Source organism: Scatophagus argus, chromosome 3 (genome assembly GCF_020382885.2).
Source record: "Scatophagus argus isolate fScaArg1 chromosome 3, fScaArg1.pri, whole genome shotgun sequence".
Taxonomy (NCBI): Eukaryota; Metazoa; Chordata; class Actinopteri; family Scatophagidae; genus Scatophagus; species Scatophagus argus.
In genome coordinates, this window is record NC_058495.1 from 21,269,678 (window position 1) to 21,296,554 (window position 26,877).

A 26,877-nucleotide genomic window follows, 5' to 3' on the forward strand; every position below is an offset into this window, starting at 1 on the left:
CACAGACAACTCAAATAACGCAGAGTTTCATTTATTTTGCGCTGCAGAATTTGAAAATTTTGAAGATGACCGCAAAGTGCTTCTGAGGTACGACTATTAGTGTGGTATTCTACGATCAAATAAACAAACCCTTCTCGAGAGCAACCAGAAAACGCATCACAACATTCACTGTCTGGCCATTGTTGTCTGATTACCACCATGAAGGCAATTAGTAAAGGTTTATCATGTGGATATAAACAGTCATTCATTTATTCCTCTCAAAATGCTGAAAAATGTGACTATGGGACAACAGCGGGAAAGCCAAACATGCCCTGAGGTACCTATCCTGACAGATATGCACCATGTCTTTGTCCCTCTCTCTTTCTGTATACACAACATCTTTCCCACATGGCAATGGGGTTCTGTGTCTTTCAGTGGCTGTTTTGTAAATACAAAAGGCCATAACTAAGAGTTAGCTTCACTTAACTTTCTATTCCACAGATAACAAACATGGAGCGAACAAGTAGCATTAGGAGAAAAGCCATGGCCAGACAGCATAAAGGAGAAGTCATGATTGCTGGAGAACAACTCAGGTATGAGGGGAGGGTGGGGGAAGTCTGACAGTTGAGGCTTAAGATTCAACTTCTACGGTTAAACATATGAATGCTTTGAAGCTTGAAGTTCAAGCTAACTGTGGCTAATTTGAACTTAACATCAAGGTTGAGGCTTCACGACGGAAAGCTGATCAAGGACCGACGCTACCACTTGCGCACGTATCCCAACTGCTTTGTAGCACAGGAACTCGTAGACTGGCTCGTGAGCCATAAGGAAGCCCCAGATCGAGCAACCGCGGTCTGCCTCCTGCAGCACCTCATGGATCATGATATCATTCACCATGGTAAGAAGAAAGCACTCAGACAGGTTTCAGCTACGTGATACTGAAAGACTTTCTGTGTAAGGGAAAAATAATGTTATTGGAGGTTTTATTTAGAGAATTGCTGACTTCAAAACCTATTTGAACCTGTATGTTGCCTTTTCTTAGTCTGTGATAAGAGGACAGTATTCAAGGATGCCAAACTGCTGTACCGTTTCCGTAAGGACGATGGCACATTTCCCTTCAATACTGAGGTGAAGATCTTCATGCGAGGCCAACGACTGTATGAACAGTAAGAACTGCTTGGATTATCTTGTTTGAGTGGCAGCGGCTGACCTTGAAGTGCAATGTCAATCACAGTCATGATCAAACACAAACACACACACCACTATTATTACGAGGCCGGGGTTACAATTTCACTGTGAGATAATAATAATTTAGTGCATTGAAATGTTGTTTCAAGGATTTCTAAAGAAAAACTTCCACGCTATGAAGCATCTCATTTTCATTTTCATGTCTGTGTCTTCAGTCTCATAGGGGAAAAGAACTCCATCCTGCAGCTACGAGAGGAACATGGCGTTGCATATCAGCGCTCTTTTCCTGGCTGCAAGTTAATTGACTGGCTCATCCAGAACGGAGAGGCGGAGAGCCGACGTCGGGGACTGGAGCTGTGTCGTGCATTGCAGGAGCATGGCATCATTCAGCACGGTGAGGGATGTCCTCGTTTGCCCTCGGATGTATGGCACCAGGAATGAGCTGCCTGTCAGTGGCTGCTGCAGGGAGGCCAGCTGGGAATTTTGCATTCTAAAGCAAATAGACTCAACAACTCTTTACGCACCATCACATTAACTCTAAAATGTGTTCCCCTGTTGTTTTGTTCTCTCTCTCTTTCCCAATACCCACCACTAGTGGCAAAGAAGCACGACTTCTTTGACAGTGGACTGCTCTACCAGTTCTGCATTAATTTTCGCCGCCGTCGCCGCCTATCTGAACTCTTAAATGAAAGTGAACAGGATGACAGCGAAGATGCACCAGTGTCGACACAAGAGGACAATCATACTGACAGTCCATTTGTTCTGCGAAAAAGTCAGCTTCAGGAAGACAACAGTGCTTTCCATTCTGGTAAAAAAAAAAAAAAAAAAAAAAAGATAAATAATAACAATAATAATAACAATGATTCTCTGCCCTTTTTGCTCTTCCTACACTTTGTGAGCGTGAATGCTAAATACTCAATACTAATTTTACTGTTCATTAAATTATAGTGGGGTCCAGCACAGACCTGAAACAGGTTACCAGCGGGCGTAGAGGCAGCTTGAATTCCCTTCAGCTTCACTCATCTGGATTTTCACCTCTTGTCCAGCTGCCTTCTACTTCAGTGGTGAGATGCAATCCTAAATCAGGTAAGTGTGTAATTAATATTCATGTGACCAACATTTAGATATGTCTTAGAAGACAAAGACATTAGGGGTACTTACTCTTGCCTGTGTTTCATTGTTCCAACCTGCAAAATGGTGAAATCTTTTAATAATTTTACAGTACTCAGAAGAAATTTTACATGTGAAGAGTTACTGGCACCTGGTGCACCCTTCATCAAGAAAGTATTGACGGTGAGTTACTGCAATGACATAATTGTGGCTATTTAAGAGCTAACATGTATATCATTCAGTATAACTTGAACAACAGCCCTCCAAAGTCTCTGATAGCCTACTTAGGCCCATTCATATTAGAAAACTGACTCAACACATTCTTAAAGAGGTTATTTTGCCAAGTGAATCACTGAAGTTGTATCCCACCTACTCGAGTATATGAAAGTAACATTAAATTTCTATGGAACATGTGATTTATCTCACTGTCCGGCCGACACAGGTGATAGGAGATGCCCTGGGCTGGGGTTTTGTTGTCAGAGGCATGGCTCCCTGTTATGTGCAAGCTGTTGACCCTGGAAGCCCAGCAGCAGCGGCTGGAGTTAAGGTTAGATATGCTATATGTTACAAAGATGGCACTGAATGAGAAAATTCTAACAGTGCATATTTGACTGAGACAAAAGTAAGACGTACGTACATCACACCATTGCTTTCAGGTGCGGCAGTTCTTGTGCCAGGTGAATGGGCGCTGTGTTCTCTACCTGGACTACAGGACAGTCTCCAGACTGGTGATGACAGGAACTCGCACTGTTGTACTGGAAGTTATGGAACCACTAGAATGACAACAGCAATTACTATGTGTGTGTGTAATAATTGCATCTGCTGTAACTGAAATATATTAAATATATATAATTTTTTAATAGAATCTTTTTTCACAATTATTCACCATGGGCATTTGTTAATTTGTGGAAAAGCCATGAAAATCGAAATGTAGGCTGCAACAAAAGTAGGTAAACTACAAATTTTCATATACCTGAATTCATGAACAAATGTAATTTTTTTAATGACTGAAAATAAAACATTGAATTCATACGGCCATAATTAATACTAACTTTTGGCCATGTAGCCATTGCTCAGCTCCAGGCTACGACTTCCGTCGTTTTTTCGTCGCCATTTTGGATTGAGAGTTGGTTCCCTTGGAAAAGATAACCTTAGCTAGCACGCTGGCCTGACAAGCGGTGCAATTACAAAAACTGCTCAGAGGACACTGGGCGGTCCTGGCAGTCATCGTTTTTGGAGTATAATGTTTTGATGAGATGCGCACCACTCTGGCCTGCCTTTTGTTACTCCAGCTAGTCAGCATCTGCAGCAAAGCAGATGTGACAGCTAACTAGCTAGGTAGCTAGCTGTGGAGCATCAGCAGCACCGGCTTTGAGGGGAGCGAACATCACCATCAGTCTGCGCACCCCGAACAGCCAGTCAACCTCTTTGTTAGTCGTTTCTGTGACGAGACAACCAGTATAAAGCTACTCCCCACACGTATCATTAGGTGAGTAGTACGCACCAGATGATAGTGAAAATGGAGAAATAAATAACGCTAACCGGCCATGAAACGCTAGCTGTAGTGCTATATAGAGGAGGTGACCAAGCCTGCAAGAGCGGGCAACACAGCTAATATCGGCTAACGCTAGCCCACAAAGCTAAAAACATGTACTGTGAATCCGATTCCCGATTCGAGCGACACAGTAGAGCAATAAAGGTCACATATCTGTCCTCGGTCTCAGTAAGGTTAATCCAGGTCAAATCATCAGTAGTAAAATATCGCTTCAGTGTAGCCCGCTGTAACCGTAGCATTTTTGGGCCCCATAGAAACTGAAGTTTTCAACATAGATGACATTTAATGTCATCATCTATAATACTGTTGTTGAAAGTGAGTTAATGAATGGAGACACGTGTTGAAAGGGCGTGTCGCTTGTTTAGGCAGTCCTGCTTGCTGTTGTGGATTTGACTTGAAATTGCGTCTTGAATTTAATTTGGTTTAAACTAAAAATATGTTTATTTTCTGATTGTCAAGAGAGATGTATCAGCTCCCAGTGAATAATCTCACAAGAATTAGGAGAGCTAGGAAACAAGTGAAAAAAGCACTTGAAGACATTGGACTGGAGTACTGCAAGGAGGCAGCAGAGGTGAGTGCATTTTAATTGCATGTGGATAGAAACTAAATTAAACTGAGAAATTATAGATGATTTTCATTCATGTTTCAAAACAGGTGTCAGTGTACTCCTTTATTCTTAATCTCTGTGAGAAATGTGATTATTTGTTTCGAGAAAAAAAAATTATCTCAACTGCAAGATGACTCTGGCTTAGTAGAATTTGTCCAAAGTCAGTGTGGTTAATAATTACAAAGTAATATATGATGGCAGACATTGTATAATAAACCCATACTTCTTGTATACTATAACATATAATAATATTATTACATATATGCCTTCTTCTACTAAATGTATTCCACAGGAGTTTAAAGACTTTTGCCCTAATGAGCAGTTTGTAAAGGGCACTCTTTGCCTTGATATCTGCGCATGGGATCCATCATTCTCTAAAACACAGGTAAACCTGACTTCTGTGTCCAAGGCCATCTCAAATGCTTCTGCACAAAATCGTCTTATTTGTCTTAATGCCATTGTTTTTGTTTTTGTTTTTTTTTTGTTTGTTTCCCTGGTGTCTATCAGGAATACCGATCGAAGCCATTTTGCTGCACAGAGTGCTCATTTTCTTCCAAATACTACTCAGGCTACAAGAATCACTTCCGCAATGTACATAGGAAAATCTTCGAGAGTAAAATTCTGCTCAACTGTCCATACTGCACATTTACTGCAAGCAAGAGAACTTTGGAGACACATGTTAAAATATTCCACATGCCCACTTCAGTACGGCAGAACTATGGGAGCTCACAGGGAATTGCACTGGGAAAGAAGGACAGAACATATCTTGACAGGGCCCGACAGGGAGTCGGTGTGGAGAAAGCAATGTATTTTTGCAAGAAATGTACGTTCCGGGACACACTCTACAATGTTGTGAGAAGGCACATCTACAGGGAACATTTTCAACATATTGTCTCACCATATCTTGGTATGGTTTCTGAATCTTCTGTCAAAAATGGTGCTAATTCTGTCAATGGCAACAACATCCTCTGTAAACGCTGCCAGTTTTCCACTCGTAGTTATGAGGCTCTAGTACAGCATGTTATAGAGTACCACGAGCGCATCGGTGCTCAAGTCACTACCATGATTGGACATGCTAATGTTATTGTGTCCAGACCCCAGTCCTTAGTGGAGGTGTCACAGAAGGCCCCTCTGATCATTAACAGGGGCCACACACATAGAGCTGACCCCATAGCCCAACCGGTAATTGGCTATTTAAAACCAGCAGTTCATGTTGTTAAAAATCAGTTGTCTGTAGCAGCCAGTCAGGGGCGTGCCACAGTTCCTGGCAACAGTTCTGTGGCTGAAAATAATTCTACCGGTGTAAACACAGCACAGACACAGAAATGGAAGATATGTACAGTTTGCAATGAGCTTTTTCCTGAAAATCTCTATAATGCTCATTTTGAAAAGGCACACAAGGCAAAGAAAGTCTGGGCACTGGCAAAGTACATCATGAAAATCCACAACTTTACTAGCAAGTGTTTGCTTTGCAACCGCTATCTGCCCAGCGATACACTGCTTAACCACATGCTAATCCACGGGCTCACCTGTCCACAGTGCCACTCTGCTTTCCACAATGTTGAGAAAATCATGGATCATGTAGCTCATGCTCATCCAGATGACTTTGTTGGGCCTCCTGGTGCATCACCTTTAACTTTTGACCTCACCATTAAACAAGATAAGTCAAGTAATGTACAGCTTGTTGTTCTCACTTTTAACATGAAGGAATCTATCAATGGTCAAGATCAGCCCGCACCTGCTCATAATAGTGTTCCACCTCAGGTCAAAGTCACCGCTCCCAGAATGATTGAGAGGAAGAGTGAACCACTTGCTGGTAGAAGTTTACCCTCAGTGACTAACAAGAGTGAGGTTGGAAAGACTCTGTGTCCACTGTGTTTCACAATCCTCAAAGGTCCCATCTCTGATGCTTTGGCCATGCATTTGAGGGAGCGACACCAAGTGCTCCAGACAATGCATCCTGTTGAAAAAAAGATGACATACAAATGCATTCATTGCTTGGGGGTTTATACAAGTAACATGGTGGCCTCCACAATCACACTGCATCTTGTGCAGTGCAGGGCTGTTGGTAGGACCCAAGCAAACCAAGGCTTCAAGTCTGCTTTGACACTCAACTCATCTGGGGCCGGATTCCTCAAGAGGCAGCCACCACCACAGGCCATGTCAAATGCCAAGAAGTTAAAACTGAGCAAGGAGTCAAAGATTTCCTCCACAGCCATTGGAAATCAGTCACAATCTGATGACCTTGCTCTGGATCCTAGAAGCTATGAGCACAAGACATATGAAGCCAGGAAAAATTTCCTGACGGCCTACTTCAACCGACGACCATACCTTTCCCTTCAGGAAGAGGAGAAGCTGTCTGGAAGTCTGTGGCTGTGGAAATCTGACATTGCTAGTCACTTTGCAACCAAGCGAAGGATGTGCGAGAGACATTGTGAAACCACGCAGGTGTCTGTGCTGCTAGGCTTCGACATGCAAGCTATCAAGAGAGTTAAGCATGACCTGATATTTGAGGAGAGCAAGGTTGATGGCAACCCAGTGGGGAGATCTGGAGGCCTCAAGTCTGGTACTCCAAGCACAGAACAAAACAGGCCTTGTGAGACACTGAACTGTACCTTAAATCTCAGCAGGTGCACGGAGACCATTTCCATTGACTCAGACAGTGAACCAGAAACAGAGAATAGACCTACTGAGAATGGAAACCAACATGAGAATGTTAAATCACAGGAGCCAGTAAACCTGACAGAAGAGTCAGAACCTGTTAACACGGACGATTCCTGCAGAGAATCTTCTTTGCAAGATGGGAAAGAAAATGCTTGGATGACTTCCTGTTAGTGTCCCTGCTGAGCAGTGTGCCTTCATGGAGTAACAGTTAAGTCATAAAGTAGCGTGTACAATTAAGATGAAGACAAAACAGGTCATCAGTTACAAATCAAATGTTTGGTCAGATGGCATGGGTCATTTATTCAGCTCCAGATGTCACTAATGTTGGGGATAAAAGGAAAATAAGTTATCATCATAGTGCAGAAGTATGTGACACTGTATATATTTTAGTCATTGTTCTCTGTTAGGTTATTCATACCTGTGTTATTCACCTTTAACTGTCACAAAATTTCTGAGATGAGATTATGCCAACCTTCTTATTTCCATAGTTTTGTTTTCTCTACTGTGACAAACTATCATATTGCCATTTCACATTTAGAAAGTGTAGGATATGCTAATTGCTTATGTACACGTTTTAATAAATATGTTTGTTTAATTAAAACATTTTAAGTTCTTTCCTACACCAATCGGTGTCTGTGACAATTATCTACCGGTGACAGGTCAAATGAAAACATCCATTTTAAACACGCATGGAACATAATGGAGCTATAAATGTTAAATAGAGCAGTAAAATAGGTTCTGAAGATTATTTAATGTTGAAATCAAGCATTGATTTTTATGTAATCAGTGCGTAATTTTGACGGAAGAGAAGTAAGTCTGGCTTTGTAGTTGGATGACTTTTTACAGGAAGCAGTAAATGTTATGTGTTGTATGTTATGGCTAGACTAGAGGTCATACATAATTGATCTTGATCCAGTGTCAATTTAGACTAAAACGTTATCAAAATAAGCCCTCTTCATTTACAAATTGTTCAAAGACAGTAAAACAAAATGCTAACTTTTTACACGTTTTGGAATTGGCTCACGTTAATTTCAAACTCACGTGCGTCACATGTTAGTTAAGAAGCCATACTTCTAAAAAACGATAAAGAAAACAATGAAAGTAGGTTTGAAGCCCGGCCACCAAGACTTGTGGTTGTGAACTTAAACCATAACAAGCGAACGAGCTTTCCAATGATTTAGCTTTCGTTTCACAGGCCCCTGAATTTCCGGTATCTCTCCGACGCTGATTGGTGCAGCGACTTGAGGAGGCGGGACTTCTGCCTGATACAGTAGCAGAGTTGGCCAACCGCCAGCGTGCATCACTGTTCAGGCCACAGAGTGCAGCTGCAAAAATGTCCATATTGTGTCTGCATTCACAACTTACTCCATAGCTGCACTCTCAAAGGGAAAACAACCGTTCAGCAGCCGTAAGTATAATGTTCATAATGAGTATCTCAAATCGATCCCGTGGTGGTAGTTTCTAGTTATTTTTGTTGCGTTTCCTGTGGATTGTTGAAACAGCTAGGTTTAGTTAGCACCTGAAGCTAAAACTGGTAGTATCTACGTTGAAGAGCTGTCAGCGGTAGCAGCTTGGCATCTTAATGCATATATTTGGCTTGATATGTATCGTTGAGTTAATGTGACTGGATTTCATAATATTGAGCTTGAACGGCTGATATTTAGCTAATGTTTTATAGCTCACGGTTATTTTCAAATGTTTCCTACAGTTTTAGTTTTTTTGAGACATCTCTCTTACCGTTCCAGTTTCTGTTTATTTCCGTACAACAGGGTATAATAATTTTTAAAACCATAAATAGATTGCTGAAACATCTAGAGAGCATTTTACATATAACACTGTGTATTAATTCAAGACAGATACTTCAAATCAATCCGCAATTAAACTTTATTACCCAGCAATGATGCTGTCAGTGGCAGTAATGATGCAGACTGGATGCTTGCTGTGATGGATTACACAACTCAAACTAGTTTTAAGAGTCTCCCGATGGATTTTAATACTGTCCAGAAGTGAATGGAAATCAGTGGATGCTAAAATTCAGTAGCATGGTTTGCAAAACATGTTTAAATCCAGAGATTAATATCACTTTTTCTCATCCCTTTATGCCTCCAGGATGGTATTGCTGGCTGCAGCATAAGGTGAAGAAGTTCTGATGTGACATCTGGCGGACTGAGAGAAATGGAAGGAAAAACCGCAGGGTCTGATTAGACTGGCTGTGTGGTGGAGGTCCAAAGTGTGGAAATAATGTCTTACAGTAACAGAGAGCTGGTGGAGTTCTTTATAAGCTACAAACTCTCCCAGAGGAACTTCCCAACCTCTCTTCTGAGGCCAGAAGGTGCTGATGGAAGGATTGAGGAAGACAAGGTCGACTCAGCCACCAGAAACGGCTTGCCAGTCAACAGCAGAACCAGGGGTGGCCAGCTGGGGACATCTTCGTCCCCAGGCGCTAACATAGAGGCTGTTAAGGCAGCTCTCCAGGACTCAGCAAATGAGTTTGAACTGCTCTTCACGCAAGCGTTTAGTGACCTCTCCTCGCAGCTTGACATCACCCCTGACACTGCCTACCACAGCTTTAAGAGCGTGATGGATGAGGTGTTCAAGGATGGAGTCAATTGGGGACGCATAGTGGGCCTGTTTGCTTTTGGTGGTGTGCTGTGTGTGGAATGCGTTGAGAAGGATATGAGCGAGCTGGTTTCCCGCATCACGGACTGGATGACCATGTACCTGGATGAGCACATCAGTCCGTGGATCCAGAGCCAAGGAGGATGGGTGAGTTGGCAGGAGATGAACTCCACGTGCAGCTTCATATACGGTGCTGGGATGAGAGGTGTGCCAGTCTAATGCTGATCAGTACCTGAATAATCAACGCTGACCCTGCTTAACAGACTGGGTGATAGCCATAATTTTACTCACTGATATGTCAATGTTATTCTAAAATTCTGTGGTTGGATCAGTGCATCCCTAACTACGCAACACAGTTTGAAAGAAAAAGTATCCAATACTCACTTCATGAGAGGTCACAGTGGTTAGAAATTATTCCAAAGCAACTCAGAGTAATAAGAAAACGTGTCAAAATGTCCCCAAAATCTCCTTAAACTTTTCCTGTAGCTTTGTGCACTTTTCGGCTGTTGATCTGTGTACTCATTCTTCATGGGATTACTTCTTGCAACTTATGAAACGTACTGAAATTTTAATACACTACATGAGAGGATTCCAAAGGGATTAACTTTTTTTGCTAGCTTTATAGTTTTGCCTCACTACAAAAAAGGTATTTTTAATTGCTGTTGTTTTGTTTATGTTTGTTGTATTTGTTTGTAATTATATATTAGTCACAATCCCTTAGAGTATAAACAAAATGTGTATTATAAAAAATGGGCAAAAAAGATGTTAGAACTATATCATGAATAATATGCACATATTGGTACATACAGTATATACAAGCTTATACTGTACACAGATACCTGGATTCTGTATATAAATACATATTTGACGTGAGTAAAGATATATTTGAAAGTTAGCACTCACAACTTTTGTACTGCACTGAAGACAAAATGCAGACATGTAAGTGATTATCTGATATTTGACTGTTTTGTAGGAAACAAAACAAAACACTGACTAATAACCCCTTCCTCTCCCTCCAGGACTGCTTTGCTGAGGTTTTCGGGCGAGACGCCGCTGCAGAAGCTAGGAGATCTCGGGAGTCTCTGAATAGATGGCTGCTAGTTGGAGTGGCGCTGCTAATGGGAGTTGTGGTCGGCGTTCTCCTTGCTAAGAGACCGTGAAGGTGCTGCATCTCGTTCACTGCGGCCACACCCTGTGTAATGCCAACAGAAATAAAACTAAATGGTTGATGTTTACAAAAAGCCCAGTCTGCTTGTGCACTGACAGAATGTGGATTGGCTAAAGCAGTTTAGTGGGAGCATCCATAATATGTAGCTTGGTGAGCTGCTATACCTCTCACCCTGCTTTGTTTTGTGTCTTTTTTTTTTTTTTAACCACCCAGCAGAGATTTTCAGTTGTTAAGAGGTGTCACTCTTCAAGCTGGAAGTGCTTTAAATGAACCTGATAAGCTAAGGGACTGATGGAGCTACTTTGATGAGACTGCTTGGTTTTTTTTTTCTTTGTGAGTTAATCAAGGACCAAATTTTACTACTTACAAAGTGAAAGCTGACAGAGAATAAGAGTAGGGATGCATGATATATCGGATCGGCAAATTATCAGCCCAAAGATGGGAAATTTTACTTTATTGATTATGGCCAATAATACAAAGCCAAATTGCTTTCATGGAGTTATCAAGTGCAGGCATCTACACATCCAATACAGTGGGTGGCAGTAGGCACCTTTAAAGTTGGTTTACAATCCACAAGTAACGATGAAGAAGAAGTTGTCGCTGGCGTGCGTAACAAATCTTGACAGAGCTATTGAATATTAAACCACACATTACATCTTACTTTTTCTCAGGTGTACATAATCTACAGGTTATGAGTTTATTTTTCAATTACAAAAATGTGAAATTATCGGATATCTTATTGGTATCAGCAAAAAGAAGGAGGTAATTATTGGTTTTTGGTATTGGCTGAAGATAAAAAAAATCCATATCATGTATCCCTAAGTGTAAGTTATTTTCCTTTTTTTACTGTGTAATGCTCAGCTCTTTTTGTTGGCTGTACTGGAGTTTTAGGCATGCTTCAAAAAAATAAATATATTTATGTTTTTCTTGTGTCTTTATTTTGTTGGTTCAATAGATGAAAAACATAAATACATCTGCAATGTATTGTCAAGCTGAGTCCAACAAACTAATTGGGCAGCATATTTCCCCTATGGCCTAGGGCATGGCCATATTTTCCTACAATTTCTTATTACGTAAAGAAAAGTACTAGTTTGCAGACATCTGCATAGCTGCTCACATTTTAGATTTGTTTGGCAAATTCATAGTTGTGAAATGAAACCAAATGACAGTCCAGTTTGATTAGGATGCTTGAAACAAGTACATCATCATGAGCTCAGATTGTCTCTTTTTCTCAGGCGAAGTAGATGCAGATTTACATCTAATAAAAGATTTTAACAGGAGCACATGCATCCTTTGGGATTCACCGCACTCCTTCATTCATATTCAGCACTGATTCAAGATGTTTGTTGTCATATGCACAGTAAAAACACATCAGTTTGGACTATAGAATGAAATTGGTACTTTGCAAAAGAAAATAAAATAAAAAAGAACTCAATAAATAGAAAGAGAAATAAAATTAGAGAAATAAGTTAAAAGCTTAAAACCTTGCTTTAATAAAGTTCTCTTGCCTTGTGCCACAGATACAGCGAGTGGGAGTGATGGAGAGTTGAAAGTACTGTTCAGGAATCTGATGGCCTGAGGGTAGAAACTGTTGGTGTGTCGTGAACAGTAATGAAGAATAATATCTGCACATGGCTTCAAACCACAAATTTATCATACTAGACAAAGTTTCAATATGATTATGATCTAATTCTGGTCAAAAAGTTAAAACACGGTTGGTATACAGTATAAACCAATTAGCTGATATGCTATATAGACAAAAGTACTGGGGCGCCTGAACGTTACACCAACTTGAGTGACATCACATTCTAAGCACACAGACAGCTTTGCAGCTACAACAGCTTCCACTCTTCTGTGAAGGCTTTCCACAACATGTTGGAATGTTTCTGTGGGAATTTGTGCCCATTCATGCAGTTGAGCATTTGTGAGGTCAGACACTGATGTTGGACCAAAAGGCCTGGATCTCCGTTGCTGAAGCATTAAGATTTCCCTTCACTGGAAATAAGGGGCCGAGCCAAACCCCTGAAAAACAGCTCTATAATGTATATACAGCAAAGAATATAACAGTTGTATCAAAAAAGCTCTTAATTATATCTAAAATATCCACAAAATATTCAGATGGAATGTATTAAAAATGTATTTAACCAGATGAACTTTGCTCTTTTACATTTTTACATTACAATTATTCTTCTTCCTTTCATTATTATTATTATTATTAATAATAATAATAATAATAATAATAATAATAATATTTTGGCATAATATAATTATGTTATTGCTGAGACTACACTCAAAGATATACCCAAGACACATCCAAATTTACATCATCTCAGTTTACAAGAAGTCTTTTATTTCATCCTCTTGATTTAGTGAACTTGCTGTCGAAAGTGCAAAGCCTTCCTCAAGTCATCCTCAACTCAGCTCAGCTGTAAAATGTACATGACAATATGAACTACACACATACACATAGATGCAAGTGTTATCTCTGAACTGCAGTGTTCAGGGTTTTACATCCTGTGGCAGTTTGGGGTGTGGGGGAAACTGAAGCTGCAGTGTTTGGTTCTTAGCATTTGGGGGCGCTTGTGCACCACCTGTTTCAAACGGCGTATGTTGCCTTAGACATTATACTGTGGTAGTTGCATTTAGAAGTTATTTTTCACTGTAGACATAACTGTGTCGTTAACATGCATTCTCTTAGTCAGAAATGCATCTGTTTTCTCCTTCAGGAAGGCTATTGTTTGAAATTGCACAGAATCTGAGCCCAAATTTGCCTCCCAGTGATAAAAGAACTCATCGTGAAATCATCTGCTCCTCAGTTTAGTGTAGTTTCTTTCTATGGCAACTAATGAGATTATACAGCTCTGCAGGATGAAACGGACTGAATGGGACAAGAGACAAACACTGAAGGAGCAAGAGCGAGAAGGCCACTATAACGGAAGGCCTTATGAGCAGGCCTGTGGTTGCTAATCTATCCCCGGCATTCGTTGCCATTTCCCCAGTGCAGAGCTGGCGGCTGCAGAAGATAAACAGCAGATAGAGACAGTTAAGGAAAGGAATATAAATTATGGATGTGCTTGCCAGATCATCTTAATTTTTTTTTAAGCTTGATTGTTGCTCTCTTTCATTTTACTAATTGTGAACATTCTTGACGGGCGAGTCAAGTTTATGAAGTTTTATCTGCTTTAGAGTGACTCAGTGTGAGCTTTGGGTGGATGTGATACATGGATTGAGAAAAGAAAAAAACCCTTGTCTCGTACTGCTACTTCACAGAACACCAATTCATTGCATTCCCAATATCAAAGTCTTGTGACAATCAGGTGTGTGAGGCATAGCAATAGATGACTGCTAACAAAATTAAGCTGCACTAAGAAGAATCAAATACAACTCAGCTGGGATGCTGTCTAAAGTGTGAATGGAAACTGAATGCAGTCACTTGCAACCAAACTGTGTGTCGAGACAAAGACTCTACAAAGTGTTCCTGAGCCCACGCATTCATATCCATATACAGTCATGTGTTTCACAAAGTGGTGAACCTCGGCCTGTCATTGCTCTTGAACGAAGGAGCATTTCATTATATTGTCACGTGTTACCTGTTTACCTGCAGTGTTTTTTGAGATTTCGACAAGCTTTCCCAGTCTTTTGTTCCCCCTGTTCCAAATTGTTCAAAACATGTTGCTGGTATCAAATACAGAATAAGCAATTTTTTTTTTTTACAAAAATCGATGAAGTTGAGGTGAGGTCTTTGTGCTGTTTTCAATTGAACATCGGCAGGATTAGTAAATTATCACATTTTGTTCTATTTGTTTAGGAGTTGAGTCAGAATTGATTGGTAACCTGGACAAAACGTTTTTAATCAACATTTCTGCCTCAGAGTTGGTTCAACCCCAAAACACTCAGGGGAGTGACAGCGAGTTATGCAGTGTCATGAGTGGGTGGTGTGCCCAGATGTTCGCAGGGTTGAGATCACAAAGCTGAAACCAAATGCATAAATGAAAGTCTTTCTCCCTGAAGTCTGCAGTGGACCGTGTCCAAATGTGCTATGAAAACACACACAACACTTTGTGATCATTTATAGACTTGTCTCAAGTGAAGCGTTGTGTATGTGGCCTCAGATTGTGAAACCTGACTGGATTCATTCAACCCAAACATGACATACTGATGATACAGATAAATGGTGTTCATCTACCTATATGACAGAGCCTTCAGATGGCACCAACCATATATTTGTGTTGTTTGTCATAACTCTTTCTGGTGTCACGTCTAAAAGCGTTCGCGGTGCCCCTCATTGACTAACTGACAGGGAGTGTGAGAGTGGCGGTGCCAGCAGCAGGTGGATGGTTTGGGGTCTGTGGCCTCAGTGATAACATATCAGTCATCTCCCAGTCCTGAGTGAGCAACCCCAGCCCTTCTGCTCAGCATCGAGAAACTGCACTGCACATACGTACCACTGCACCACCGATGAGGAAATGGCAACATATTTAATATGTCTTTCTTTTGCGCTCATGGGTTTTCGGTTGTCCTTTGCAATAAATCTTATCTCATCAGTTAGTAAGATACAGTCACTGTATGAAGCAGGTATCTTCGGTTCATTCAGTGGGTTTATCTGAAAATAAACAATCACAGTAGTTCAGCATGTCTGGAAATTAAAAGTCTGCTCCACACAATGCTGACATCTATGTAGAAACTGTGTGACAAAGTAAAACATATTCTGAAAAGGTCACTCTGACGTGAATGTGAACTTTAACGTGATACGGAAAATAAACTCCAAAAATACTTTCGCGTTTGATTCTCTGAAGTATATTTTGCTGCTTATTCTTGAGTGAGGTTTTGAATGGAGGACTTTTGTTTGAGTATTCTGGCTCGTTGTTAAAAACAGTACAAAATCTGAATGCTTCTTCCACCGCTGCTCATTATCTGTGGCGATCACAACAATGACATAAACCTCAAGACGTTCAGCGTTCTGACTCAGTAATTTTTCCTTTATCTGTTAACTGTCATGTTACATATCATAACTCATCATTATTAAACAAGTTTTCTGTAACCTTTGCGTTCAAGCATGAGATTGGAAATTTCGTGTATGAAAAAAAAACCCCTTTATAAGCACACAATCATGAATTATAACAAACATGACCTTTTGTGTTTGTGTGTGATGGAACATTAAGCCCAGTTGTTCATCATGCGGTAGTGCTGGTCTAAATATAAAACCCTGGTGCAAGTGTTGCACTTTAGTTAAATGTTTATCGCTTCTGCAGAATGGAAGATTTGCATACATGTACAATTACACTGTCAAAGTGGAGCGCTCGGCTGTACAAAGGGACCAGTATACCTGAGCGGGGGAGTACAATAACGCCACTCATGAGGCTTCACTGTGGTTACTTCACTGAACTGAATGGATAAACTGTGTATTCAAATGACATCAAAAACAGAAACCTTCATGACTCTGTCAGAATCAGTCACACGTTTTATTATTTAATCAGTAGAGTTTCAATATGGTAACATCAATTTTACACATAAAAAAAAGACAAATCCATGTAACACAAAGCACAAAAGTAGAATTTCACATTATGAATAATAGAACATGTGGCTATCAAATCAGATTTGTGTCTGTATTTACAGCTAAAACAATTCCCTCATCTGACTGCAAACAAATCACTAGATCAAGACGACAGCTGCAGAACTGATGCCTCCTTCTAAAATACAGTGGAAAGAAACAGAAACCCTCGATCACATGACATTCAGCGCAGGAACACATATGTACAAATACACACAAATAACTGGCGAGCAAGCAAGCTGCATCCTAACTAGATTTCAGGTGCCTGTTTCGTCACTTCACACCAGTGTGGGCACCATGCCAGTGTTGAGGTGGTGTGTGTAGGGTAAGGAGGACGAGGGATGCAGGGGTGATGGTGTTGAGATGAGGTGTGGTGTGTGGCTGTAGGTGAGCAGAGTCCCGGGGCTGAGTGAAAAGTGCCCGCCGTTGCCGTCCAGCGAGGATGGCTGAGTCACCTCCGAGTACGACTCAAACATGGCGGCCTTCTTGCTCTTCTTGTTCTTGCTGGACACCTTTCTGTTACGTGTTTGAATGCCGTCCTTCTTCATGGTGAGGGGCCGGTTGACCTGGGAAAAGGAAAAAGTCAGCCCTCTTAGGATTTTGGCTTACAGAGCAGGTTTCAGATACAATGTCATGTGTAGTGGTGTGTGAGACACTGCTGGTGTCTAGTCTTGGTGAGCATGATGAAGCTGATGAAGCTTCTTGGATGAGAGGCGAAACGTCTTCAAAGACATAAAACCAAGTCCAGTTGAGAATATCCACAGACATGACTGACTCACGTTGTGCAGTTTAAAGTAGAGTCCACACGCGTTGCACACGGGCTCTCCATTGGCGTTGCGTCTCCACAGTGTGGTTGTGCTCGTGTTGCAGTTGGCACACAGTGTGCCTGCCCGCTTGCTGACGATCTTAAGCACAGAAAAGAATGTTTCTTGGTGAGGCAATAACTTATTATCTGTTGAACACCTCACAAAGAAAATACTGTGCTGTGTTACTGTGTGTCTCGGTGGGACGTACCAGTCTCTTCTTGGGTCGGATTAGTGGTCTGTTTTGGCCGTTCATCTTGTGGTACAGTCCACAGGCGTTGCACAGGTAGTGTCCTGTACCATCCCGACGCCACAGAGGGGTAGCTGTAGCTCCGCAGTTAACGCACTCTCTGGCCTCTGTTTAAAATAAAAAGAAAGCAGTTGTTACTGTACGTGCAGTATTTTGTTATTAATGCAAAATGTTAGCTGTAGATTAAAGAGACAATATGAACGGGGGATTAGATGATATCCAGAGCTTTCAGTCACGCTAAGTGATTTTCCCCAATGGAAAGATTTGCCCCAGCTGTCATGATGTTCAAATGGCAGATGTTCAAAGTTTTCTGAGCACATCTTCACTCAAAGGCTGATGCTGAAAATTCATTCTTGACTCGGAAATTTATTTATTTATTCTTTTTTTCTAATTATACCATCTGTCTTTCTATGGCCAGTGGAAAGGCGTAATATGATCAAAAGTTACACAACAGCCACTAAATGGTGAATTTGTTTCCTCAGCTGCTGTTTGTTGTTTGAGTCTTACTGATCATCTGGTTATTTAATCAAATTACTCACCTAACATAAAAAATCAGAGTAATTAACACACTTTAGTGTGTTCTCACCTGGGGTGGATATCCGCATCTTATTGTGGAGTTTGGGTGAGTATGAGGGGCTGATCCAGGATCCAGGACTGGAGTAGAGGGCAGAGTTGTACTCCTGGCCTGACATGTATGAGCTGTAGGGGCTCAGCATGTGCGGGTGGGAGTGGGATGGCGGAGTGTACACACTACCAGCAGCAGGGGTCAGATTCAGGAAACTGCTGCTGGCTCCTGGCCCTCCCAGCGGGCTCAGGCGCTCAGCCTTCAGGGCCTCCTGAAGCCGGGGGCTCTCCCTGCCCTCTCTGTTCGGGGAGGAGTATCCGTCTCGGGATGAAGCGAAGGGGGAAGTGATGCCGGGTGTGTAGAGGGAGGTCGGGGTGTGTGAGTGCAGCGGGGTCTTGGTGAGGGGGCTGCCGCTCCAGGTGGAGACCGAGGGGTTGTAGGGCGAGCTCAGAGAGTGGTTGCCCGGTCCGTCCAGCAGCTGGAGGTTGCTGATGAGACTCGGCGAGCTGAACACCTGACGGACTTTAGAAGGTGGGACAGAATAAAATCAGATCGTGATTTGCGGAGTGGACGTGAAGATGGATTTGATGGGCGACAGTGTGTGGGAGCACTGACCAGAGCTGTGTCTGTAGGTGGATGGCGCTCTGCTGTGGCTTGGGTTTGAGAAGAAGGAGGGCAGGCTGGCGAGGTCCGTGACCTGACCGGGGAAGAAGGCCTCTGCCTCTTCTCCTGGAGGCAGCAGGCTGGGCTCAGAGGAGAAGCTGGCCAGAGGATCTGAGCTGAGCAGGGCCGTAGACACCCAGTGGGACTGCTCTGACGAATCCTCCATGCTGACAGAAGAAACCTCAACTTACAGCACTGTCATAATAAGGATGTGAGAAATCTACTTTTGAGATTTGAGTCAGGTTAGGGTACCGTCTCAGGATCATTTTTCAAAAGCTGAAATCTGGTATTTTTTCCTGGCATTTAGATGCATTCCACAATTAACAGTTTCTGATTTAGTGCAACTCTGATTGAAACAGATACCCCACAGTCTTCACTTGATAACAACCAATATAACTTGAGGTTATCAGGGACAAGATCGCTCGACAGCATGCGTCTTCACACTTCCTTTTCTAGGAAAAGGAAGTTTGACAGTGGCTGAAAGTCAAAACTAAAAATAAATGTGTCTATTATTGTAATGATGCAAGCATGCAATGACCAAACGGTTACTAGGTGGCCTTTGTACAATAGGTGTGCCAGTTAGAAGAATGCAAAAGATGAGTCCTCAGGGACGACCTGCAGGGCAAACACTCACACCGAGAGGAAAAAAAATAAATGACTGAGCTGTGTTGGTAGGCAGATTTATATATGAAAGTGATAGCAGAAACTTATGTCACATTTTCACACCAGTCTGTTTTATTTGTATCTGTATGTTCGCACCAGTAATTACTCAGTGGTGGTGTTTTGTTTTTTGTTTTTTGTTTTTTAATTTTCTTCTATTTTATATAGATTTGTAGAATAACTCAGCCATGCTAAACTTTAATGATGAAAAGGCAATTTGCTACCATTCAAGAAAAACGAATCAGAAATTACTGCTTTAAAAAAATGATTTAAAAAACACTTGAAAGAGAAAGGAGAACTGCAGTATCTTTAGAGGAAAGAAAAGAGGCTGATAGTGTCTGATAAAGTCTGAGAAAATCTGATAGACGGTGTTATTATAATGCTAAATATATCCTGCTCCACCGATACAACATGAGCCTATCTCATCTGATTAATAGAAATCTGTTACACTTAAAGTGTGAAAACACAACAGTGTGAGACAGCCTGTGGTGGAGAACCGACTGGAAGATCAAATGACATTTTACTGAGAAATTAACAGGCGCCAATAATCACATTTCAATTAATTTAATCATAAACAGCTTTTCACATACAAGCTGCACACAAAAACATGAAACTGGAGATTTCATTAGTGTCCTATTCAAGAGTTTAATATTTTTTTTATTATATTAATACATATACATACAAATAACATGAGCCAAGATGAGATATCTAATTGGATGTCGCCTTAAAAGCGTGATGGTCATGATGGTGATTGATCTGACACACACACAGACCCATGGGAAAATATTTAAGAAGACAAATCAGATAAAAATACATTTAAAAAATGTAGAAAATAATTAAAAATCAATGTAAAACATTTAAGTTTTAGAGAAACTGTCAATTTCCTTCAGAAAGAAATTCCTTTGGCCCACAGCAAAACTCTTCACCTCTCCATGTCACGGTCAGCCAAGCAATAAATGGCCCAAGATGATATTAAACCTTACCAGTGAAAGTTTGAAATGCACAAATACACTTTTAATATTCTTAATAAACTGCCAGAAGGCAGAAGATGGGGGAGGGGCTCACCTACCTGAGTGGATGTCACAAAAGAGCGAGGTGAACAGCAGGACTCGGGGTTGAAGTTATGTAGCCAGGTGGAAGGTGACAGTTTGGTGGTCTACCTCAGCATAGGCTGATGGCTACAAGAACTACTTCTCCAACCACCAGCGAAGTTCAGGGCTAAGAGACAGTCCATGGGAGGGGTTGGGGACAACTTTTAGACACGCCTCTTAGGTTCAGAGAGAAAAAACTTGTACTGGGCAAAAGACGTGATATGTTTACAACTCTAAATGTAAAGTTATGTGAAACTGTGTAGTTCATCAACAAATGGTAGAAATAAGGTTTGTCTTATCAAAGTCTCTGCATCTGAAGTGAGTGGGAAAGGTGAGGGTGACAGCTTTAAATCTTGGTTCCTCTTCCTTTATGGCTGCATATGCTGGTAGTGTAGTATTGATAACATGTTTGTATCTCTGATGACTTCCACAGAGAAGGAACCACATTAGAAAAGCATATCAGCACCAAACCATTATCAAACAATTAGGTAGAGCTGGTAGATAGAAAAAAAAACAGATATTAACATAATATTAAAGATGTAATGCAGCTGTCACAGGCAGGGCACTGAGCCTGCAGCATGGGTACTTTTGTCTGTTGATGAAATGTGCATACAAACCCTGATAAGACCGAGCCCACATGGAAAAGAGTCGACAGACATTTGAACAAAGCAAATATAAAATGCAAAGACTCAATTTCTTTGTGGTCCAGCAAAGCTTAGAGTGGAACACAGTAATGCAAATTGGGAAAGGAGCTGCAATCATAGGGGAGAGATATGGTCTGGACACAGCCTGGCCGTGCACAAGCCTCACACTGTCCCAGTCATTTGATAGTCAAAACAGCTTCCCAACTTTCCTCTCTCTTTGTTCATTTACAGTTTTCAGGGAAATCAGGGGAGAAAACACAGGTGGGAATAATTGAGGCTTTTTTAAATTTGCAACACTGCGCCTTTTTCTGCTTCTTACAGAGATCGAAGCAGTTGAGTTATAATTATATCGTCATGAAGTTGTGAGGAGCAGATAAACTGCATCAGTTAGGCCTGATGCAAATCAGCACGGAGGTCATGGTCAGTGTGGCACGGCAAAAATTGTGAACAAGTTACCTGTTTCCTTTTTAAGTTTTTGCTCCTTCTACGATTGCTTTGTATAAAGTTCTCATCCATCCCAATAAATAATAAAATGTATACAGTAACAGTGGCACCACCAAGGGGTGGCCAGGAGGGCCACAACCACCCTCATATAATTGATGGCTCTCCCATTGGCCCTCCCTCACGAGTCACATACACACAACAGGAAGCTCATTGGAAGATCAGTGAAAAGCCTAACATGTATATACAGATACACAACACATTAAAACAGGTTGTGGAACTCAGGATGTTAACTGTATTTAGTCAACACGCACGATAAACCAACATGTATCAGTACGGAGAGTTTTTATCTAACAAATTAAATGCAATCAGGATTTTACAAAAAAGACTAACTGTAATCAGCTCAGATCACATTTGGAAAAAAGTGTAAATAGATTAGATTACATTGTGAAGGATTAGTTATTAGGATTGGTTACATTTTTATTATTTTTTGATTATGTCTTTAAAATATGGAAACAGTTTCAGTTTCAGGTTTTTGGTTGTTCCACCCCAAAGATTTTCACTGGCCCCATGTGGTATGAAAAACTGTTCTGTGGGCGCCACAGTACAGTGAAGGTCAGCCAGGCCTCAAGTTCGAAACAACTCGACGACGGTTTTGACCAGAGGGAAGTAATTTGTAGGAAAGGTCGCTGATTCAGAAACTTGCATTTAGCACAGCGCATTTTCAGTGGAAATCGGGTGAAAAAGTAGTGTGCTGGGACAAAGATCTGCGACTACATAAAATCCCTTAACTTATAGAGGCTCATATGATCATATACAGTATAATCAAATAGTCTTCTATAAATGGGTCAGGTTAATCATGCCTGTATTCATTGCAACATTCATATAAAAATAAGACAATTAGTCACTTCTGCAGACGTGTCAGTTGGAAAACTACTAGTTAATCATTTTTCCAACCAAAACAGGAAAAAAACCCCTCTTATCTGTAAAAGCTTCATCCTGGATTCGTGACAACCCTATTTCTAAAATTGTGGCTGCAGCCCTGTTTTATCTTCCCTTTATTCCCTGATTATTAACTCTGGTTAATATTTTTCTGTCTTTCTCCTCTTCATGCCTCAATTAGATTGTAAAGGCACAAGGAACATTTTAGATACCGGAAATGACAAGACAAAGATGGGAGATTACACCTTGTGCCGCTGTGACAATACTAATTATTTAATATTTGTTTTAATTATTTACTTATTATTAATTTTTCATGCTGGTTTATGTATACGAAGCCTGATCCTCGGCCAGCACACACTGGGCAGGCTCCATCCTGCTCAGACCCTGAACGGGATGTGGAAAGACAGAAAATTCACGGAAAGCTGGACGGTGATGCTAATTCAATGTGTGTGAGTCTCCTATCAGGGACTGGAAGGGAATGAGCTGACCTGCTGTTGTGAATGAGAGTGATATTATGAAGTGGGGTCTCGGCGGTGGCAGTGTGGGCAGGGATGTGGCTGCTGCCGCTGTGTGAGCGGGCTGCTCCGCTCTGATAAGAGGTTATCAAGATGAAAGGAGGACAGACCTACAGGACATTGCAGCATGTCTGTGGTTGTGCCATCTGAGCCATAAGCCTACAGACACACAGAGAGAGAGAGAGACATTCAACATGCCTGCTTTGTTGACAGTATCTCGACAGAAGCAGTTGGAGCTGACACTGAAACGTCTTGTTGGACAGTTGGGAGGCTGTGCAAGCCCGTTGGAGCCGTGTGACGGGTGGTGTTGTGTGTCACCAGTGGACTTTGGGGACAGCTTTCTAATTCCCAAGAAACAGCCTTCTGTGTAGGCGGTGGTCTTATCTCTGCCACGCAGGGCTGCAGCAACATACCCAGGAGAGCGCTTGCTCTCTCTCTCTCTCACACACACACAGACGCACACACACACACACACACACACACACACACACACACACACACAGTCCTCCTCTCAATCATTATTTAGTTTTACCCCTTGTTGTCCTCAGTCACTCACGTTTTTAGTCAACAAAGAAGAACTGGTATCCATGAGGCCTTCGTGGCACACGTGATGCACTGTGCATCAGGCAGGGTATGAATGTGCGTCTTTTGAAATGGCTAATAAAGGTGTCGCTCCAGTGCCACTCGCTGAGATATGATACCTTTTTATATTGCTGATTTTGAGTAATCTCTGTACTCTGCTGCACCTCTCACGGTCTCAGCAGGACACAGATATGCAAAAGCAAACCGGCATCACCTCAATAACACACTACTGTGATTACTACTGCTTTCTTGACTTTTGTATTGATTTGTTTTTGGTGCGGCTAATTGTTTATTAACTGTTTATTTCGTGTTGAACATTTTAGAGATCTTTTTTTCTCTTATATAATGCAACATATTTTTTTATGTCCTCTGTTTGTCCATCTCACTCCACTTTTATGACATTATTTTAACATTTTCATTCAGTTTTTCTTTTTATTTCCCCTTAAGTATCCTGAAGGTTATTAAAATCATCTTCTTCCACCTGATATGTCAGTAGCATATACTGTATATGTATATTAACTTGCTCCAGCTCTTCATTGAAGCTATATGATGTTAACACTGAGTGAAAAATTCAGACCCAAGGCTCCTTTATGTGTCAGCATCATCAGATCACATGGAAATATTCTCAGTATGTCGATTTAACACGAGTCAATTTAAAAACATCCATCTTGTCATGTTTGGCATCTGTGAAAACTCCCCACAGGAACTTAAAATAGTTCTGTGTGTTTTAACAAGGACTACTTTGTAGTGACTTAATGCTTCCAATTAATATTTTTTATTTAATAAAATTTATTTAATTATTAAATCTTCAAAATTGTCATACACATTTTACCGTTTTGTTGGCTTTTATTTTTGTGGTGTTATAGTCTGATATATTCTGATATATATGCTATAGTCTTAGTCTGATTCAGAGGAAAAAAGATGACAAACAAAACACAATGCAAAAGCTGAACAAACATGAGAATTTAAACTTTTAAATTTCCCTGTTAACAAAATCTTTTTCGTGAATCACTGGATTTAGCCTGTTGTAGTAGATAACACCCCCTGATGGCACCGAAAAGAAAAGGAAAGCCTGGAATAAAGGTGAATCACCTGAGACCTATACTGCCCTCTAGTGGTATGATAAATAAAGAAAGTACCCAGTACAATTTAGAGCAGATCGACGTGGTGAATGATTTTACGATCAGTTTGGAATAGAAAAAAATGTTCTGTCCTTTAAATAAATGCACACCATTTCAACATGACGACATTTCTGAAAGCAACAGTGGAACAAAAACCTCAGGTAGTAAACGTAATGAAACAAATTTTATCCAGCATTCGTTTACCTCTGCATTTCTAACATCCCTGGCTGTGGCCCTCATTTAAACTCTTTGACGTCGAAACGAAAAATTACGAGGAGCCCTTAAAGGCATCAGCGGCTGAAGGTCCTGCTGAAACAACACACGTGAACGCGAAGGACGGAAAAAGTCCGCTCACACTGAAAACAAACCTCACAGGGAGCTCCGGGTGACGCAACAGCTTCTTTTAACTCTTATCTCACTGATTTATTTAAAAATATATTTGCTGCTACTTATTTCATTTTAATCTTCCATTTTTGGTACAAATTAACAGATAGTGACAAACGTGTAAAAGCTAGCGGACCTATTTAACGGAGCGTAGAGATGGTGTTGTACCTTTACCTGAGTGCGTGTATGTGTGTGCTCCTACGAATGGTGGGAAAATGAGTGAATCACCGCTTCACCAACGTGTACTTGGACGCGGACCCTCAAAGGCAACACAAACAGAACACTGAGACACAGTACTTAAACCCCTCAGACCTGGACCCAGCAGAGACGGGTCTGGTCTCACGTCCAGTTTCTCCTCTGACCTTGGGCGGATGGAGGAAGGAGTTTCTGATCCTCCTGACTTTGTCTTCATTGTACTTGAAACAGGACTGGGGACTGCCATCCTGTTATAAAGTATTAAAGGATTGTAAAATAGAGAACTACAAATATTGATTAACTTTAATTTTATTTTATTTACTTTTTGGAAGGTGATGTGCGTAGTTTTACTGTTTCATGTGTTTTTGTCAATATGTACCACTCAAACGACCAAGTACAAGTAATCACACACAGCTGATCGACAGAAAGTTAACCCGCAGGTACTCACATAAATCAATAATTTCAGTCACTTTGCAAAGAAAACAAAGATTTGTATCATCGTCTGCTTCCAGCTTCTTCATTATGAGGATGTGATTACTTTCTCTGTTTCGTGTGAGTGTGAACTGGATGTTTTTGGAGTCTGGAAGAAAACAGGAAATCTGAACATATTACTTTGGGACTCAGGACTTGGGAAACTTTTTCTGACAATTTAAATATTGGAGATTAAACATTTAATTGAGAAAACTGTTGGCAGATTAATCAGTAATGAAAGTAACTGTTGTAGCTCTGGTCACTCAGTGTATCCATACACAACTAACTAAATTAAAGATTTCACCAGCTGAAGGTTTTATATTATGCTTGGCTTGAGCTCACTGCTTTTCACCAAATATTTGTACACAAAATATTGTTTACATCTTAATTACAGAAACTTGTGATTTTTTTAACCTGTTTTATTCCACACATTGTTCTCTCTTTTCTCTCTCTTTGCAGGTGAATACTTTCAGGGAAACGTCAAAGAAGATCAAGACGTGGAAGAGCTGATCCCTGGTCCTGAGACGGCCTCTTTGCTCGACTAACAACAGCAGATTCACCCTTTTATCTTTTAAATCTCTGCAGTCAAGAGAAGGAAGACACCAAACATCTCTATGTTTAACATGTTTATTTTTTTTTTGTTTTGATGATAAAAGATACATTACTCCCTACAGTACAAAAAACACACATTGGAAAATACAGGACATTTCCAGATAACCTGCAAACAGCCGAGAGAAACTCGCAAGACCCGAGCGCTGCTCTCAGCACTCGTCCCAGAGCGGGAGGGAAAGTTCAGAGAGACCTCGGCACTGCTGATGATGACCTATCTAACGAGGGTGCAAAAATAGTGACCCAGCAAAGGTACTGTGGAAGGAAAGGACACAATTGTATACCACATGGAGAGAGGAACAAACTCATTAAATGTTTTTTCTTTTTTTTTTTTGAGAACCTTCAGCTTATGGTCTAACTTAAGGCATCACTACTAAAATACACTGCTTTTGCATGCATGTCTAGTTTTGTTCAACAGACACACCGACACGCACAAAAATTATGAATGCATATGAAGAGAAAGTTCGTTTCTAGAAAGAAATCGGGAGAAACCACAAACG

At 41.0% G+C, this 26,877-nt stretch overlaps 4 protein-coding genes and 1 long non-coding RNA gene across 9 annotated transcripts; 3 read left to right on the top strand and 2 right to left on the bottom strand.

Moving 5' to 3' along the window:
• The first annotated feature begins 443 nt into the window (after positions 1–443).
• On the top strand, positions 444–3,300 carry si:dkeyp-97e7.9 (DEP domain-containing mTOR-interacting protein). The gene is made up of 9 exons (XM_046384681.1): positions 444–572; positions 699–877; positions 1,022–1,145; positions 1,383–1,561; positions 1,763–1,975; positions 2,116–2,253; positions 2,390–2,460; positions 2,720–2,824; positions 2,934–3,300. Exons 1-9 carry the CDS (start codon positions 490–492, stop codon positions 3,057–3,059), a joined length of 1,218 nt encoding a protein of 405 aa, XP_046240637.1. The 5' UTR covers positions 444–489; the 3' UTR covers positions 3,060–3,300.
• Positions 1,534–3,467, bottom strand: LOC124056834. Of its 2 annotated transcripts, XR_006843018.1 has the most exons (6): positions 3,330–3,467; positions 2,915–3,050; positions 2,704–2,813; positions 2,329–2,354; positions 2,133–2,244; positions 1,534–1,972 (listed from the first exon to the last, which is right to left on the bottom strand). It is a non-coding gene; the product is annotated as an uncharacterized LOC124056834 (long non-coding RNA). The 2 variants fall into 2 exon arrangements; XR_006843019.1 differs by lacking the exon at positions 2,704–2,813.
• On the top strand, positions 3,398–7,704 carry adnpa (activity-dependent neuroprotector homeobox a). Its single transcript, XM_046384675.1, has 4 exons — positions 3,398–3,766; positions 4,292–4,403; positions 4,732–4,824; positions 4,947–7,704. Exons 2-4 carry the CDS (start codon positions 4,296–4,298, stop codon positions 7,272–7,274), a joined length of 2,529 nt encoding a protein of 842 aa, XP_046240631.1. The 5' UTR covers positions 3,398–3,766; positions 4,292–4,295; the 3' UTR covers positions 7,275–7,704.
• Positions 7,705–8,090: 386 nt separating this feature from the next.
• LOC124056833 (bcl-2-like protein 1) lies at positions 8,091–11,814 on the top strand. Its single transcript, XM_046384682.1, has 3 exons — positions 8,091–8,511; positions 9,213–9,869; positions 10,742–11,814. Exons 2-3 carry the CDS (start codon positions 9,345–9,347, stop codon positions 10,880–10,882), a joined length of 666 nt encoding a protein of 221 aa, XP_046240638.1. The 5' UTR covers positions 8,091–8,511; positions 9,213–9,344; the 3' UTR covers positions 10,883–11,814.
• A 4,519-nt stretch (positions 11,815–16,333) lies between these two features.
• Positions 16,334–20,604, bottom strand: gata1a (GATA binding protein 1a). Of its 4 annotated transcripts, none has more exons than XM_046384677.1 (6): positions 20,452–20,604; positions 18,675–18,889; positions 18,081–18,581; positions 17,456–17,601; positions 17,221–17,346; positions 16,334–17,007 (listed from the first exon to the last, which is right to left on the bottom strand). In XM_046384677.1, exons 2-6 carry the CDS (start codon positions 18,886–18,888, stop codon positions 16,720–16,722), a joined length of 1,275 nt encoding a protein of 424 aa, XP_046240633.1. In that variant the 5' UTR covers position 18,889; positions 20,452–20,604; the 3' UTR covers positions 16,334–16,719. The 4 variants fall into 4 exon arrangements, with proteins under 4 accessions (XP_046240633.1, XP_046240634.1, XP_046240635.1 ...); XM_046384678.1 differs by having other exon boundaries at positions 18,675–18,917; positions 20,452–20,596; XM_046384679.1 differs by having other exon boundaries at positions 18,675–18,917; positions 20,448–20,577.
• Positions 20,605–26,877: the final 6,273 nt, after the last annotated feature.